Source organism: Dipodomys spectabilis, unplaced genomic scaffold (assembly GCF_019054845.1).
Source record: "Dipodomys spectabilis isolate Male_0828 unplaced genomic scaffold, ASM1905484v1 ptg000165l, whole genome shotgun sequence".
NCBI classification, from domain to species: Eukaryota; Metazoa; Chordata; class Mammalia; order Rodentia; family Heteromyidae; genus Dipodomys; species Dipodomys spectabilis.
In genome coordinates, this window is record NW_024870842.1 from 1,973,291 (window position 1) to 1,991,491 (window position 18,201).

At 42.0% G+C, this 18,201-nt stretch overlaps 1 protein-coding gene across 1 annotated transcript in view; it reads right to left on the bottom strand.

Annotated features, from left to right (window-relative positions):
- Brd7 (bromodomain containing 7) overlaps window positions 1–15,393 on the bottom strand; it is a 35,255-nt gene extending 19,862 nt beyond the window's left edge. The window contains exons 1-5 of the mRNA XM_042693414.1: window positions 15,113–15,393; window positions 14,564–14,772; window positions 7,204–7,333; window positions 6,865–6,922; window positions 3,392–3,536 (exon numbers count right to left, since the gene is read on the bottom strand). Coding sequence (XP_042549348.1) covers window positions 3,392–3,536; window positions 6,865–6,922; window positions 7,204–7,333; window positions 14,564–14,772; window positions 15,113–15,161 — 591 coding nt within the window. The 5' untranslated portion in view covers window positions 15,162–15,393. The remainder of the gene's footprint in view (window positions 1–3,391; window positions 3,537–6,864; window positions 6,923–7,203; window positions 7,334–14,563; window positions 14,773–15,112) is intronic.
- Between the last annotated feature and the right edge of the window lie 2,808 nt (window positions 15,394–18,201).

Here is an 18,201-nt window from a genome sequence, read left to right on the forward strand (position 1 = left end):
CAGGAGGACTGTGGTTCTTTTGACTAGCTTGGACAAAATGTTTATTGAGATCCTTATTTCAACCAATAAAAAGCTGAGTGTAGTAGTGTGTACTTATTGTCCCAATTATGTGGAAAGCGAGGATCATGGTACAGACTGCCATCAGCCTAAAGTGAAACCTCATTCAAAAAGTAAAAACAAAAAGGACTACGAGTGTGACTCAAGTAGTAAAGTGTCTGTTTACCAAGTGCACAAGTTGGAGTTAAAATGCCATTACCACAAAAACAAACAAAAGACTCCCCCAGAAATCTGTCCCTATGAACTCCTACAAATCTAAAACAAAAGCATTCATATCCCATTATTTGATAGTAGTGACATCTTGTAACATTAATTTTTTTAATTTTAATTTTGGACTTTGCTTAATAGAAAAGTTTGGGTGTTTTTCTCTGATCTTTCTCTGTGGTCCAATGGAGAGAAGTGTGTCCCGAGTGCTGGTGTTGCTAAACATTCAGGTTTCTTACAATTGGACTGTTTTAATTTTTAATCCGTGTGGTGTTTGAGCTCAGGGTCCAGGTGCTATCCCTGAGCTTCTTTGTACTCAAGGCTAGTGCTCTAACACTTGAGCCACAGAGCCACTTCTGGCTTTTTCTGAGTATTTTGTTGCAGATAAGTCTCCTGGAATTTTCTGCCCAGGCTAGCTTTGAATCATGATCCTCAGATCTCAGCCTCCTAAGTAGCCAGGATTACAGGTGTGAGCCACTAATGCCTGGTGCTTATACCATTTAAAATGGAATGCAAATAGGTAAACAAAGTCTTGTTTAAAAAAATATATGTAAGCAGCCAGGTGCTGGTGGTGCATGCTTATTATCAGGAGGACGACATCTGAGGATTATAGTTCAAAGCCAGCCCAGGCAGGAAAGTTTATGAGACCCTTATCTCCAATTAACCAGTAAAAAAACAGAAGCAAAGCTCTGGCAGAGAGAGAGAGAGAGAGAGAGAGAGAGAGAGAGAGAGAGAGAGAGAGAGAGGGAGAGAGGGAGAGAGGGAGAGGGGGAGAGAGAGACAGAGAGACAGAGAGACAGAGAGAGAGAGAGAGAGAGAGAGAGAGAGAGAGAGAGAGAGAGAGAGAGAGAGAGAGTGTCCAGTAAAAAAACAGAAGCAAAACTCTGGCATTGTGTGTGTGTGTGTATGGAATATTTAAAGGCCACAATAAATTTGCTATTAAATGTGGATCCTTAGTTCTGGCCAACTCTCTCAGCATTGAGATTTTCCAGGTTCAGAATCTGATGCACACATGAACACATGAGCACAAAAATGATCATTTTAGTTTATTCTTAGTCTTCCCAAAGACTTGTCTTGAAGGACCTTTGCTACATTCTAAAAAGCTTTCATGGGCTGGGAAGGTGGCTCAGTGGTAGAGCACTTGCCTTGCATGCATGAGGCCCTGGATTCGATTCCTCAGCACCACATAAGCAAAAAAGAAAAAACCGGAAGTGGAGCTGTGGCTCAAGTGGTAGAGTGCTAGCTTTGAGCTGAAGAGCTGAGGGACAGTGCCCAGGCCCAGAGTTCAGGCCCCACGAGCGGACCAAAAAAAAAAAAGCTTTCATTCTGTAAAGAATTATTGAACATCTATTTGGGTAAAGAAGGCAAATGAAAACAAGATAGTACATAACTACATAAACACATACTAAGTGACCATTTGGATTGATAACTGGTAAGAGAACAATAAGCATATGAACATGGAAGTAATATTCTAATCATCATGAATCTGATTTATTTAGGCAACATTTAGATTTCTTAAAACTTAACTGCAATGTACTAACCTTTATTGGCATTTATGTAATGGCACTTGGTCACTCATGAAGTGAAATGTTTGGGCATACTTTTCCTAATGTGGAAAAACTCCAAGAAATTAAAACACCTCACTTCAATGTAAGAAACCTGACTCTGCTTAGCAACCCCAACACTTAAGGGACACACTTCTCTCCCTTGTACCACAGAGAAAGACCAGAGAAAAAGAGCAAGCAACAACAAAATCTAAAATATGCTGAAATAAATAAGTTTGGTCTAATTTTCACCAGAAGAAAAGTTGGGAAATATTTCTATTTCTTTAATGAGAATGGAATTCAGATTATCTATTAACTTACACTAATAGTAAAGAAAATTAGATGCTGGTGTTCTTCATAAATTTCAGTTGATTGAGAACATGTAGACTCCCCTCCCCCACCCCTAAATGAGAAGACAATTGTTTACTACCTTATTTTCCTTCTGTAACTGATTAGGGCCTAGCCCTTAGATCAAGTGACTACTAACATGTTTACATAGAAAATAATAAAGACGATTATTTAAGCTAGTTAAATTTGTGGTAGATTAGTACAAAGAAAACTTTAAACACAAATGGTTTCTTTGTAAGATTAAAATGCAAAATGGCTCAAGTAATCCTAGTCACTTAGGAGGCCGAGATCAGAGCATTAGAGATCAGAGCATTATGATTCAAAGCTGGCCCAGGAAGCCGGGCGCTGGTGGCTCACGCCTGTAATCCTAGCTACTCAGGAGGCTGAGATCTGAGGATCGCAGTTCAAAGCCAGCCCGGGCAGGAGAGACCGTGAGATTCTTATCTCCAATAAACCACCAGAAAACCGGAAGTGGCGCTGTAGCTCAAGTGGTAGAGCGCTCGCCTTGAGCTGAGGGACAGCACCCAGGCCCAGAGTTCAAGCCCCACGACCGACAAAAAAAAAAAAAACAACAAAAAACAAAGCTGGCCCAGGCAGGAAAGAAAGTCCATGAGACTCTTATTTACAATTAACCACCAGAAAACCAGACATGGGCTGTGGCTCAAGTGGTAGAGCTCTTGCCTTGAGTGAAAAAGCTCAGGGATAGCACCCAGGCCCAGTGTTCAAGCCCCACAACCGACACACACACACCAAAAAAGTATACCCATAAAATCAAAACACACCATGACTATTTAAAGATAGAGGAAAACTCAACGATAACATTGGCATGTATGTGCTATTTGTGGCTTTTAAGTTCTTTCCGTGTAACTTTTATTAAAATATTAGTTTTACTGATCTTGAATTAAAAATTTCAATCTTGGATTACAGCTGTGGCTCACGTGGTACCTGCTTAGCAAGCATGAGGCTCTGAGTTAAATTCCTCAGTACTCAAAATTTAAAAATAAATAGAAGTAGAATAAAAAGAGTTGTCTGGTTTTCTATCATTCAGTTCACATTAAAAAAAACCATCTTTTAGAGGATAAAAAAAGATTTGGACTCTCTTTGTAAAATAAAAGGTCAATCAGAAAGTGTCAGAGCATTAAATATGCAGGTTTCTAACAAGATGTTGTTTGACTCATTTTAACAAAGATATAGGTTAGTCTGTTCACAGTTCATTCTACTAAACAAATAATAATTACCTTTAGTTCTTCTATGGATTGGTAGTCATTGTTCTTGATCTTTTCTTTCATGGTACTGAAATCCATTGGATGTTTAATAATCATGGAGTAGCCAGGAGCAATAAAATCAGTCACAGGAAATGAAAAGAAAGCACTTGGGTCTTTTCTGTGAAGAGATGCAAAAGGCAAAATTGTGGTTTATTTCTACTAAAATCTCCTGGTCTAGAAGCAGAAGTTCAGATGTGAAAAGAATTTGTACTATGTTAACATGTTTTTCACTAAAAAAACTGAAGAAATGTTTTTCAAGGCTGGCAACTACTTAATAACAATAAGTAAAATTTTACATGTCACCTTTGGGTTCTTCCCTTAAGGAAACCGTCTTTTAGTCTCATTGTTTGTGTGTGAATGTCTAGAGTCCTGTATAATTTATCATGCCCAGTATATTTTAGATCTAACTTCCATATATGAGAGACAATTTGCACTGTTTTTGTCTTTCTAAGCTTGGCTTACCTCATTTAATATGATTTATTCTACGTACATCCATTTCTCTGCAAATGACACAATCTTATTCTAATGTACACACTATTTCCATTGTACACACTAGTATTTTTAAGACACAGACCCTTTCTTCTAAACATGTAACCTTGGTAATCTTCTCCACAGGGGGAAAAAGCAAAACAAGTAACCTAGAAAAACTGACCAATATCTTAGTCTTTGGGAGATTTGAATATCTCATTTATCTACCACTGAGAAAAAAGCAGAAATGATAAATGAATACACATCTGCACTCCTCCATACTAAGTCTGTAACTACTAGGCTTGCACTCCTGATGCAAAAATGCGTGTTTTCTCAATCAATGCATATAATTTCTATTTTTTATTTGAAAACAGTGCTTTATCAATATGTTTTCACCTTTGGTTATGTTAAAATCAGAACTAGAAAAAAAATTCTGTTGAGGATGGAATAGAGAAAATTCACCCTGGCCCTGTAAGTCAGTGTCATAAAGGAAGATAGGGTAAAGGCAATAGTATTTCCATCATCAAGGAACAATACTGGTACTGAAGTATTTGGCATTGTTATTTCTGTGCTGACAGTGCTCAGCATGTTTGAGTCACTAGATTTTCTTTCTATTCTGACAATTTGGCATACAAAGCTTTCTTTTTTTTTTTTTTTTGGGGTCCGGTTGTGGGGCTTGAACTGTGGGCCTGGGCGCTGTCCCTCAGCTCTTCAGCTCAAGGCTAGTGCTCTACCACTTGAGCCACAGCGCCACTTCCAGCTTTTTTCTTTTTGCTTATGTGGTGCTGAGGAATCGAACCCAGGGCCTCGAGCATGCAAGGCAAGTGCTCTACCACTGAGCCACCTTCCCAGCCCAATACAAAGCTTTCTTATGCCAAATAACAGTAAAAGTGTTTCTGGAAAGTCCAATGACAATGTTATGTTTTCAGCATGTTGCAAGGTTCAGGGCCAAGTGAGGTATTTTATACCTAATTTGCACAAAAGCCATTAAGGTAATGGTAGCCTCACTAACATGAAAATACTGAGGCTCAGAGAGAGAAAAATCATGTTTGCAATTATAAATCTGAAAGTTGGCTGAGAATGTGGCTTAGTGGTAGAGTGCTTGCCTAGCATGCATGAAGCCCTGGGTTTGATTCTTCAGTACCACCTAAACAGAAAAAAGCAGAAGTGGCTCTGTGGCTCAAGTGGTAGAGTGCCTTGGCCCTGAGCCCCAAGACTGGCCAAAAAAAAAAAAATCTGAAAGTTGATCAGGTATAATTCTATTGCTTCTTTTCACTGAAAGATATCTAAGCTGCAAAAGTAAATAAGGACAATATGTAAAAATATCCATATGGAAATCTGTGCAGTTCATAATAGTTACTATGAATATCAATCATCTTAATCTATAGATGACCACTTAAAACAATCAGAGCAAATTATACTCTCAAGTTATATAAAGTCCTAAAGCCACAAAAAATGGAATTACAAGGTTTGATTAAGTACATTTTTAGGGATTTTCTTTTCTTTTTTGTCGGTCATGGGGCTTGAATGCTTGTCCTGGGCACTATCCCTGAGCATTATAGCTCAAGGCAAGCACTCAACCACTTGAGTTACAGTGCCACTTCCTGGTTTAGTAGATTTCTTTTAAAATTAAAACCAGGCCTAGTTTTATCCCTCAAGGGTAAAGAATCATCCAATCACTAAGGCTAATTAGAAAAAAATATGTGATTCTGGGTACTACTTCCAAAAATGTCCTGAGCAATGCTAACATCTTTGCACTTTTGAATACTTCCTTAAGTAAATTTTTTTTAGGGTGACATTATGAACCTATCTGCTGTTCTATAATAGGAAGCTGAAACATTTTATAGACATACCAGGTCAAATATTTACCGTCCACGATAAATATTGTTTACTTCTTTGGGATAACTAATGCATGATTTACTTAAGTGAAAAGCCAAGAGCTGTCATATTCTCAATTGCTTAGATACCAAAAAAGAAGCCAACAACTACTGACCTTAATACAAAGTTGTGCTGACAATAGACAATATAGAGGCTTTATTTATTTTTTTAAATCTATAATGCCAGTTGCTGGTGGTTCACACCTTTACTCCTGCCTATTCAGAAAGCTGAGATCTGAGGATCATAGTTTAAAGCTGGGCAGAGCAAAAGTCTGAGAGACTCTTACAGCCAATTAAACCCCCATCATCCAAAAAAAAAAAGGTGGAAGTGGAGCTGTGGCTCAAATGGTAGAGCCCTAGCCTTGAGCAAAAAAGAACAGACACAGTGCCTAGGCCCTGAGTTCAAGCCCTAGGACCAGCTCCAAAAAACAAAAACAGAACAAGGGCATAAACCTTAAGAAACCATATTTTTTCCTCCTAGACTTAGTATGCCAAATACAGCACAGGTTTCACAGGTTCCCATATAAATATACAGAAATACTTCCATCTATCAGCCAAGTGGAAATACATACTGTTATTTCTGGTTTCAAGTTTTAATATCAGAAATTACTTTAGTAAAAGAGAAATTTACCATTACATAAACAACCTTTAAGCTGCAGTTAAAACAGACCAAATAAGAACATCTAAAAGTTACTCTCTTGGAATAGTTCTATTACCTACCCAAATATTTACCATTCACATTGAAACCAAGTATGTTTGGATTTAGGCCACAAAATATGGTGTTCAAAGCTGTAATCCTAGCTACTCAGGAGGCTGAGAGCTAAGGACTGCAGTTCAAAGCCAGCCTGGGCAGGAAAGTCCCAGAGACTCTAATCTCCAATAAACCACCAGAAAAGTGGAAGTGGCACTGTGGCTCAAGTGGTAGAGCACTAGCCTTGAGCTGAAAAGCTGAGGTACAGCACCCAGGCCCAGAGTTCAAGACCCACGACCAACCAAAACCAAACCAAAACAAAACATGGCTTTCAGTAATCACAAATGAAAAGTGTTTTGGACCTTTATACTCCCCCTTAAATCTTATAGAAATGTTGGAAAGACAGTTACCTCTGCAATTGTCTCATTAGCTGATTCAAAGCTTCTTGAAGAGGTGTCTGTTCTACTTCTAAAGCAAACAGACAGAAAAGAGGAATATTAAAAAGGGATATTCTAGCAGTAGTACTCTCTTTAGCTTGCTTTCTATAATTATCTCATATAAAAATTCTATTTATCTTAAAAACATGTTAAAGGTAGGTTAGCATCAAAATTAAAGTTCTTGTACAAAAAGAAAATTTTAAGTTTTCTTCACCGATCTTTAAACTTTAACTTAGAAACTGAAGTAGTCACTTTCCCTAGCTATAAGGCAATGGCTTTCTTCCTTAGGATGGATAACCCAATGGTTCCAACCTTCTTGTTTGGCTATTGAGCTTGTAAAAGGCTTCTCAGGTGGTAATTCTAATCTGATAGGGGTGTGACACTGGAGGTCTTTTTCTGCCTCATTCTCCACATGGTCTCGATCTCGCTTCCTTTTATCCTCCTAAGTGGAACAAAGAGAGAAAATTTAGAAAGATTTGAGAATCAACACCTTTAAATATGTAAGTCATTTTAGTTTGTGTTTGGTATGTGATTGTGTATGCGCGCATGTGTATGCTAGCACTGGGGCTTGAACTATGAGTCTCATATTTTTTTTTTCTTGGTCAGTTTTGGGGCTTGAACTTAGGGTGTGGGGCACTACCCCTGAGCTCTTTTCCTCAAGGCTAGCACTCTATCACTTTGAGCCAGAGCTCCACTTCTGGTTTTTGAGTGGTTAACGAGATAGTCTCCAGAGAACTTTTTTGAAGGGCTAATTTGAACCATGGTCCTCAATCTCAGCCTCCGAAGTAGATAGGATTACAGGCATGAGCTACCAGTGCCTGGCTGAGGCTTGTACTCTTTTTTTTTTTTTTTTGGGTCTGGTCGTGGGGCCTGAACTCTGGGCCTGGGCGCTGTCCCTCAGCTCTTCAGCTCAAGGCTAGCGCTCTACCACTTGAGCCACAGTGCCACTTTCTGGCTTTTTTCTTTTTGCTTATGTGGTGCTGAGGAATCGAACCCAGGGCCTCATGCATGCAAGGCAAGTGCTCTACCACTGAGCCACCTTCCCAGCCAGGCTTGTACTCTTAAACTTAGCTTTTTCACTCAAAGATGCCACTTAACCACTTGAGCAACAGCTCTACTTCTGGCTTTTTGGTGGTTAATTGAAGATAACAGTGTTAATGACTTTCCTGCCCAAGTGGGCTTCAAACCTAGGATTCACTGTAGTTTTAATGGGGAAAAAAAACCACTGGAAAGCAAAAAACCTTAAAAATGGAGAAATTTTTAATATGTTTTACTGCCATCTACTGGAAAGGGAGAGAATAACATATTATAAAAGAAAAATAGTTTATGTCACAATCAATCAGAAAAGTGAACATTTAGTACATACATTTAGTACATACATTTAGTACAAGATTCCCATAACCATTTGGTAAAAATTATAAAACATTATTGAAGGCCATAGAAGACCTGAATAAAGAAGCTATACTATCTATATACATGAAGAGAAACGCAGTTCTCTCCAAAGTAACCAAATTCAATGTAATACTGATCAAAATTCTGAAACAAGGTTTTATCATGGCAGATGACAAGCCAATGCATAGTTCATATTGAATAAATGATTCACAAGAGTTAGAATAGCTTAAAAAAGGTCATAAGATATTGTAGGTCTGGGAATGTAGTTCAGTTGTAGAACATTTGCTTAACATGCACTAGGTTTACTCCCCCCCACTCTTTACCCCTGACCATTGTAAAACAACAAAACCCAATAATGATAATATGCCTTGCCAGACCTCAAATATTAGTATACAGTGATAGTAATAAAAGTAGTATGAGCTGGACATAGGAATAAACAAGCAGACCAAGAGAATATATTAGGAATGCCAGAAATGGTCCCACACATAGGACTATCATAGAGGGAGTATTATAAATCGATGAAAAATTGTTAGGTCCATGACAACTGCTTACTTACATGAAAAAAGAAAATAAAATCTAATCTCTACTTCCCGCAATATTAGAAAACAAATTACATACTTAAATGTAAAAGGAAATGTATAAAATCAAAGCCTTGGATCTTCAGATAAAAGAATATCTGATACCCAAGAGTTGGGAAATTTTTCCCTAAATAAGACACAAGCGAATAAATCTCAGGGCCAAGAGTGTAGCTAACGTGAAAAAGCATCTGCCTTAGCAAGCAGGAATAAAGAATAAATCTTAGCACTGCTCTAGAAAAACTCCCTTTCACAAAACATAGAAACAAGACTATTATTACACTACTATTTGAAAAAGTGAAAGAATTAGAACCAAGCACATGCTATTAAGGGGAAAATGAACTAATAAATTATGCCATCTTTACATAATAGGTGAAATAAATGGCCTAAAATTTTGTTGTCAATATGGATAATATTCAGAAACAATTTCTAGAGAAAAAGGTTTTAGGATTATCTGTTGAAAATGAGTAAGCATATATTATTTTGCGTGTGTGTAGTACTGGAGCCTGAACTTGCTGGCTCAGACAGGGTGTTCTAGTACAGGAATCACACTTATGGAGAATCACTCATATTCTATTTTCCATTTTCACCTAACAAAGAACACGATTGGTTCCATTAAAAAAAAAAGTTCTAAATTGTACTCATGGCACACTTGATCCCAAATGCCATTAATCTAAGTGAACTGTCTTTTCACCGTTAAAAAATATAATTGTATTATATATATATATTGTATGTATGTATATAGGTATATATGTAAAATTGGCATGAATTTTTGTTTTTTTTTGTCAGTCCTGGGGCTTGGGCACTGTCTTGAATTTCTTTTTTTCTTTTCCTTTTTTGTCGGTCGTGGGGCTTGAACTCTGGGTCTGAGCACTGTCCCTCAGCTCTTCAGCTCCAGGCTAGTGCTCTACCACTTGAGTTAGAGTGCCACTTCCGGTTTTCTGGTGGTTTATTGGAGATGAGTTTCATGGACTTTCTGCTCGGGCTGGCTCTGAACCTCGATCCTCAGATCTCAGCCTCCTGGGTAGCTAGGATTACAGGCGTGACAACTGGCACCCAGCAGTTCCTGAATTTCTTGTGTTCAAGGCTAGCACTCTACCACTTGAGCCACAGTACCACTTCCGGCTCTTTCTGTTGATGTGATACTGAGGAACTGAACCCAGGGCTTCATGCAGGCTAGGCAAGCACTCTACCACTAAGACACATTCTCAGCCCAGCATGAATCTTTTGTAAGTTGATAGGCTTAAATATCGGTTCTGTAGAACAGAGACACAGATTCTTCCTTCATATTAAATATAAAATGTGAAGCAAGGGCAGCTTTAGAGGCTGTGGTCCCCCTCCCCCTTCCCACCCCTTCCCCCACCCCAGGTGAAAAGAACTAGTACCAGCTGCCAGTGTCAAGAGTCAGTAAACTTTTACAAAGCCAGGCAGAACTGGCCAACTGCCCATCTGTGGTCTAGAGGCCTCACTTCAAACTTAAAACAGTGTGGACTTAGGACAGTACACTTACTTTCATTAGCCCTCTTCATCACTGCTAAGACCCAGATGTAACTGTGAGCTATTATTTATCACAGTCAATGGGACAGAGTCATGAAATGGGAAAAGCTGAAACATAAGCTAGGCATGATGGTGCATACCTGTAATCCCAGCACTTGGGAGATGAAAGTAGGAGCATCTTGAATTCAAGGCCAGGCTGGATTGCATAGCATCTTTTCAGGAACTGTTATTTCATCTTTTAGATAATATGAACATATATAACTTTAAAACTTAAAGCTACATTGGTCAGAAAGGGTAATGTATAATATAATCTAGAATGGAAACTTTTTCTTTTTGGCTGCATTAGGGTTTTGAACTGACACTTTATGATTTGAGCCATGCCTCAACACAATTGGCTCTATTAATAATAATATTAATAAAAGGCTCCATTAAAAAAAAGTTCTAAACTGTACTCATGGCACACTTGGTACCAAATGCCACTAATCTAAGTGAACATTTTAATTTAACATTTAATCTAAGTGAAACATTTTATTGGTTATTTTGAAGATGCACTCTCTCCAACTTTTCTGCCCAGACTAACTTTGAACTGTGATCTTCTAAGTCTAGGTCTTCTGAGTAGCTAGGATTACAGGTATGAGCTACCAGCACCCAGCTTAGCATGTAAATTTTTTGCCAGCTGTTGCGCATCCAAATGCTCAAGGGAGAAGGGGAATCACTATGCTTTCATAGGGATAGTATCTATACTACGGTCTGGTTAAACTAAGACACAGCGTATTTTTTTTTTTTTTGGCATTGCCGATGACTGAACCCAGGGTTTTGTGCATGCGAGGGTTCTACCACTGAACTGTACCCTCAACTCATACTGTACACTTAATGCTTTGGTTAGGATCAAATATTATTCTCTGTAGGGTTTCTCTACTATTTATCTTACCTGTAGGGCATTTTAAACTAAAACAGTCTGGCTTAAACCATTTTTTTATTATTATAAAGGTGATGTACAGAGGGGTTGAAGTTACATAAATCAGATAAAAAGTATAGTCTGAGGCTTTCACCTAAACAAAGAAAATCAGTTGACATCTTTAAAAAGTTAAGCATTTTAGGGGAAAATTGGGGGAAGCAAAGGAATGGGTGACATTGTCTAGAAAAAAATTTGCACTTATTACTTGACTTACAAAATGGTAACCTTTCTGTACAACATCTAAAACCAAATGTTAAGCTGGGTGTTGCTGGCTCATGCCTGCAATCCTAGCTACTCAGGAGGCTGAGATCTAGATCTAAGGACCATGGTTTGAAGCCAGCCTGGGCAGAAAAGTCCCCATGAGACTCTTATCTCCAATTAACAACTCAAAAACCTGAAGTAGAGCTGTGTCTCAAAGTGGTAGAGGGCTGGCCTGGAGCAAAAGAGCTGGGGACAGTGTCCATGCCTTGAATTCAAGCCCTACAACAAACAACAACAAAAAGCTAAGCATTTTGTATTGGGTAGCTTGCGTTCCCCAAATTTTTGCTTATTTTCTTAAGTAACAGATTTCTGAGTTTTAGCAGAGTACAATAAACCTATTGACTTCCCCTAATTAAAAGACAACAACTTGCTGGGGTGCCAGTGGCTCACATTTGTAATCCTAGCTACTTGAGAGGCTGAGATTTAGAGGACCAAGGTTCAAAGTCAACCCAGGCAGAAAAGTCTGAGAGACTATGTCTAAAATACACAGTAAAAAGCAGGGCTTGGAGTGTGGCTGAAGTAGCAGAGTACCAGCTGAGCAAGCATGAGGCCAGGTCTGCCTAGTAGAGTGGCCATGGGATTAAAATTCAGCTAATGGCATATAAGCAGAAAAAGAAATTCTGAAAGTTTGGAACGGTTGTTCTTTTATCTTCTCCTTGTGCCTTCCTGGCCCCTGCTGCGTGGAACTGAGGGCACAGCCACCCGCACGCCAGCTGTGTGACTCCAGAGGTTTCATATAGCTAAATTTTCTCAAGAAGAGACCAGTGAGTCTGAAAACCTGTAGAAATGCAGAAAACAGCTCAGAGTAGCACCTGAAGATGCCTTCTCTAAGTAATACTAGCAAAGAGAACCACCTGCCCATGCCCAGACTGACTTGGAAAAAAAGACTCCAAAAGTCCCTACAGCACCAGCAACCCCAGAATCTACCAATGTTCTATGGTTTCTAGTCCTTAGAAAGTGGAACTGTTTGCAAATTCACTTCACAAAAAGTAAAATGGAAACTTACCTTCTACTTGCCCTACTCTGTTCAACTGGTAGATGCAAATGCATCTTAGTGCAGAATGGCATCAAGATATACAGGTGTATCTTGATACTTATAAATGCAGTCAGGAAAGGGCAGTGGTTGGAACAAGACTGTAAGTCTCTCCTGAAGTTATTCTCATGAAAGTATACAAAAATGTGCACAATGAAACTCACTGAAAGGACTACTTAGGACAATACAAAGTATTATTAAACAAAGGATGGTATAACAGACAATATGCAGTCAAGGAAAAAACATTGCTAAGCCAGGCACAGGTGGCTCATGCCTATAATCCTAGCTACGCATGAAGCCAAGGATCAGAGTTCAAAGCCAGTCTGGGCAGACAAATCTGAAAAATTCTATTCTCCAATTAAGTAGCAAAAAGCAAGAAATGGTAGAGTATCAGCCTTCAGTGGAAGAAGCTAAGTGAGAGCTTGAGGCCTTGAGTTAGCCTCAATACCAGCACAAAAACAAAAAAGAATCACTAAGTATTGATTTAATCAATAATTATGCTGAACTTATACTGTGAGAATGAAGGAAGTGAAAGTAGGGGATGAACGGTATAAAAACAGTACTTTAAGCCCCCTGTTCATCACCTTATAACAGTAATTTTTAAAAAAAATAATAACTTCTCGTCTCTTGAATCACAATGTCAGCAATAGATGTAAATTATAAAGTCATTAAGCAGCAATACAAGCCTACATTTAGAAATGGAGATAAATATCCAAAGGAAAAAAATTTTCAAGTTTAGAATGTAAAACTCCATAGCAGTATGCATGAATGCTGTTGTATAAAACAGCCTTGCAGTACTCTTGTCTTTTAAAAGCTACATTCATAGCCAGATGCTGGTGGTTCATGCCTGGAATCCTAGCTACTCAGGAGGCTGACACCTGAAGATTTCTACCTAGACCAGCCTAGGTAGAAATGTTTACTAGACGCTATTGCCAAAAATAACCAGCAAGAGCCAGGCACTTGTAGCTAGCTACACAGGAGGATAAGATCGAAGATCGTGGTTTAAACCAGCCCAGGCAGGAAAGTCTGTGAACTCTTATCTCCAATTCACCACCAAAAAGCTGGAAGTGAAGCTGTGGCTCAGGTGATAGAGCACTAGGCTTGAGCACTAAAGCTCAAGGGCAGTGCCAAGCCTGGAGTTCAAGCCACAGGAACTGGTACCAAAAAAGCCCCCACAAAAAACATTTACTTTCAAGATACAGTAAGTTATTCAGTAAAAGGTTAAAATTTATTTAGTGCAGAACTGTAGGACAATTCCAGACAGGAATGGGATCACCCTTGGAGAGAAAGTTTTCAGTTACTGTTTTGTCTAGCTTACAAATCAAACACTACTTATTCTTTCCTACTAAATATAAGTGGTTTTTAACTTTGATTCCTGGTGTTACCAGTACAACATTCAAACTTGGCTTTTTTTAGACTTGGTTTCAGTATGTAGCCCAGGCTGGTCAGGACTCATGATTCTGCCTCAACCTTGCTATGGCAGGCACAACCACGACCAGCTCAACTTTTAGAAGGCATTTGAGGCTCATTCCTATAATCCTAGCTACTCAGGAGGCTGAGATCTGAGAATCAACAGTTATTCACTAATATTTCATAATATATGAAAATCAATAGGTCCAAATCACTTTGTATTAATTCTGACAAACAGTGAGGCTTCCCTGGGCGTAATGTCTTACCCTTCCTGGGTTAAAAGGCTTCTTTGAAGCAGCTCCTCAACCACTCACCGTGCGAGGCTCCAAGTTCTTAACAGCGTAAGGATAAGGCCTTCCCAACTCACAGGTGGTTCGCTGTCTTTCCTGCCCGGTTCCTCCACAGAGCAAGCTGGACTTTCCCAGGCCATCTGAAGCTTCCAGTGTCTTACTGGACACTAGGAAGTTGTCAGGCGAGGCCGGCGGCTGGAGGTGGGGCACCCCCGCCCCCGGAGATCTTGGGGGTGACGCCCGCAGCCATCCTTACCTTGACCCTCCTCCGTTTTCTGCCCTTTTCCTCCCCCGAGGCTTGCTTCTCCCCTTTTTTCCTCTTTTTCCGCTTTCTGTCCTTGTGCTTGTCGTGATCATTTCTGTCTTCAAAGAGGCTGGAGTCGTGTCCGGAGCTGCCGGTGGAGAGCTCGGTGACCTCGTTCCCTCCCACTTTCAGGACCAGCTTCAGCGGCTTCTCCACATACTCTGAAACACAGCGAGCGCGCCGGCGTTACGGGAGGGCCGGCGGGGCGGCGCCGCGCCCGCACAGGGGCCGCCGAGCTGGGCCTCCGGGGCACGCGTGGCCGCCCGGCGCCTGTCGAACGGCAGACCCCGGCTGCGGGCGCGGCCGAACGCCCCCGGGCCTCTCGGGTGGCCTCCCGGTCTCCCACCGACACCCACACCGGGGCGCCGGCTCGAACGCCGCCCTGCCCGGCTGCTGCGCGGCTGGGGGCCGCGCCCCGCTCCGCGGGTCGGGCCTGCTCCGGCGCCGGGGGGCGACGCGGGCAGGCGGGGCTCGCCGGCCCGGCCGCAGCGCCCTCCTCACCCTCGTAGAGGTGTTTGTCCGACTTGTGCTTCTTGTGCTTCTTGCCCATGTCCGACCGGGCCCCGATGCCCGCCCCCCGCGCCAGGCCCAGGCCGTGCGGCGCCGCTTCCGGTCCGGGCCAGGCGAGCGGAGGGCGGGAGCGGGGCCCGCGAGACCCCGCGCCGCGAGGCAGGGGGACGGCGCGCGCCGGGCGGCGCGAGGCCCCTCACGAGAAGACGGCGCGCCCGACGCGGCCGAAGCCCGAGAGCAACGCTGGAGCGGCGGGCGGCCCGCGCACCGGCGGGAGAGAGGGCCCTCCGCGCGCGCGCGGCGGAGCGGGCGGCTGCGAGAGCGGCCCCTCGCGGCTGGAGGGGGCGCTGCAGCCCGCCGTGCGGGGCGGGGCCGAAGCGGGGCGGGGCCGAAGCGGGGCGGGGTCGGGGTGGGGCTATTCAGAATCCCTCTCCCCTCCCCTTCTTTCCACTTCTCTCCTTTTTTTCCTTCTTCTTCTTCCTTCTTCTTCTTCCTTCTTCTTCTTCTTCTTCTTCTTCTTCTTCTTCTTCTTCTTCTTCTTCTTCTTCTTCTTCTTCTTCTTCTTCTTCTTCTTCTTCTTCTTCTTCTTCTTCTTCTTCTTCTTCTTTCTTCTTCTTCTTCTTCCCTTTTCTCCTTATCTGATTCCTTTCTGTTCCTTTCTTCTTTTCCTTGCCTCTGTTTCTTTTTGCTTAGCAGTACTATGGAACCCCTCCAGTACCGGATAACACATCCAACAGGCCCTGTGCATTGGTGACTGAAGGATTCAAATCGAAAACAAACAAGACCTTACACGGTAATAAATAAAGGCCTGCAAGTTGTGAATGAAAAACACAACCACCCGGCACCAATGGCTCCCTCCTGTAATCGTAGCTACTCAGGAGGCTGAGATCTGAGGTTCTGGGTTCCATCTATCTTTCTATCTGTGGTTCCATCGATCTCCCATCTCCCCCAAAGCTCCCAGCTGCCTACAGATCTTTTTATTTTTATTTTCTCAGGAGGTGGGGAGATAGATCCTGGGGATTGAACTCAGCGTCTGAGTGCTGTTCCTGAGCTTTTGTGCTCAAGGCTAATGCTCTATCACTTGAGCCTCAGCTCCACTTCTGGCTTTTCTTGTTGGTGGTGGTTACTTGGAGATAAAAGTCTCATGGATTTTCCTGCCCTGGCTGGCTTTGAACCACAGTCTTTAGATCTCAGCCTCTTGAGTAGCTGGAATTGCAGGTGTGAACTACTGGTGCCCAGCTACATGCAAATCTTTTCATGTATCCTGACCAACTGGGAGAAGAAGTCTCTTCCAAGTCAGCTTTAACCCGCTACCACCTAAAAAAATAAAAAGAAATTTCAGGGAAGAGTTCTGATTGGCTCTCTTTGGAAGACATTGCGGGCCAAGGAGTAGAAAGTTGATCTTTGTTGGTTCCGGGGTCCAGCTCTGAGGCTAAGAGGAGAAGGGTCTGTGTTCTGCAGCCTCTTCCAGGCCCCTGTGGTTAACCAGCCAAGGTGAACTTCCTGGAGCAAGGCAGCTGATTTTTTCACTGAAAAGCGTTATGGCTATTTCCTCTTTACAAGGAGCTTCTTTTGCATCTGTGAGGTGGAGGTCAGGGGTGGGCAAAAGAGGGATGAGTGGTAGTGTTGGGTAAGAGAACCTCTTCTTCTGAATCAAGCCACCAGGGCCCTAAGGACAGGGAAAATCTTGGGTTCAGCTTCACAGCTATTGGCTTTTTTTTTCCTTGATAAATATTATTTTATGTGATCAGAGGCACAGAGGCCTTGCACCTTTGGGTTCCTCCCCTAAGAGTATCCTCCTTTGGTCTCCCTTTGTGTGAATGCATGGAGTCCTGTATAATTTATCATGTTCTGGTGTATAGCTATTGGCATTCTGCTCTTTCTGCTTTAAGAAGCATTGCTGCACCAGACTCCACAGTGGTGTGGCCTCTACTGTGGTGAGCCTTACTTCAGGGCGTTCCTCCCCATTTACTTGTTGCCATTACTCTGTGCCCTCCTTAAGCACAGAGTTTGCTCTCTTTATCTCTGGTACCCGTAGTACCCAGCACACGACCACCGCTCTCCCAGTGTCATCACCCTCCTGTGACTGCTCTGTGGTGGAGGAAAAAGATCTGCTTGCTTCATTTCCACTATGGAATGAACAACTCTCCCTGTAAAAGGGATATTCAGGGTTGGAGATTTCACTCGAAGGAAGAGCACCTGCCTAGCAAGTGCAAGGACCTGAGTTTGGTCCTTAGCAATGAAAAGAAAAAGTGATCTTCATGGGGCAGAGTGTTCACAGCAATGACAAACAAGAACAGGAAGCAGAAAACACTTCCTAGGAAATGTTCTTGGAAGGTAAAAAGCCCAACGCATCTACTTTGAAATTCTCAGCATTAATCATGTGTCTGATACACAGAAGCAAGTCCTTCCTCAGTGGCATTCAGACGTGCCTTAGGCGTAGCCATCATCCTGGTTTCAGCCTTGTGAGAGAATCTGTGCTGACTCTAAGCTCCAGAAACCAGCAGGTCATGAAAGTACATGAAGATTGGGGTCAACTTGTTACACAGCAGTAGGCATTTGAGCAAATACCACCCTAAACAGAGAAACTGTGTCTGCTATGGATCTCTGCAAGGATTAAGTGACTGACATGGATAGAGCACTAGCCAAAGTGGTGCACTTGCTAAAGTGTGGCACACATTATCCCTTTCCCCTTACTGTGGCCAGCCAGGAAGGTCACTGTCATTTCTGTCACCGACAGGGAAACTGAGGCCTGGAGGAGTCAAGTAGTTTATCCACAGTTACCAGCTTGCCAGCCTGAATCCATATCTACCTAAACTCCAAGCCCTACCTTCTGACCTTCAGGGAAAAAAAGAGGTCAGATCAGTTCCAGCGCCCCTTCCCATGTGCATGGAATAAATAGCCTAAAACAAGTCTGGAAGAGGATGAATACGTTCAGACATATGTATTCATGCATTAAAAAGGATGAGATTTGACAAAGAATGGGAATTACTGTTAATTGCCATTTTTAGATTTGAATTGGCCCAAGAAAACATGACTGTTTATCTTGGTGGAATCATTCTGTAATGGTGGCATGGTGG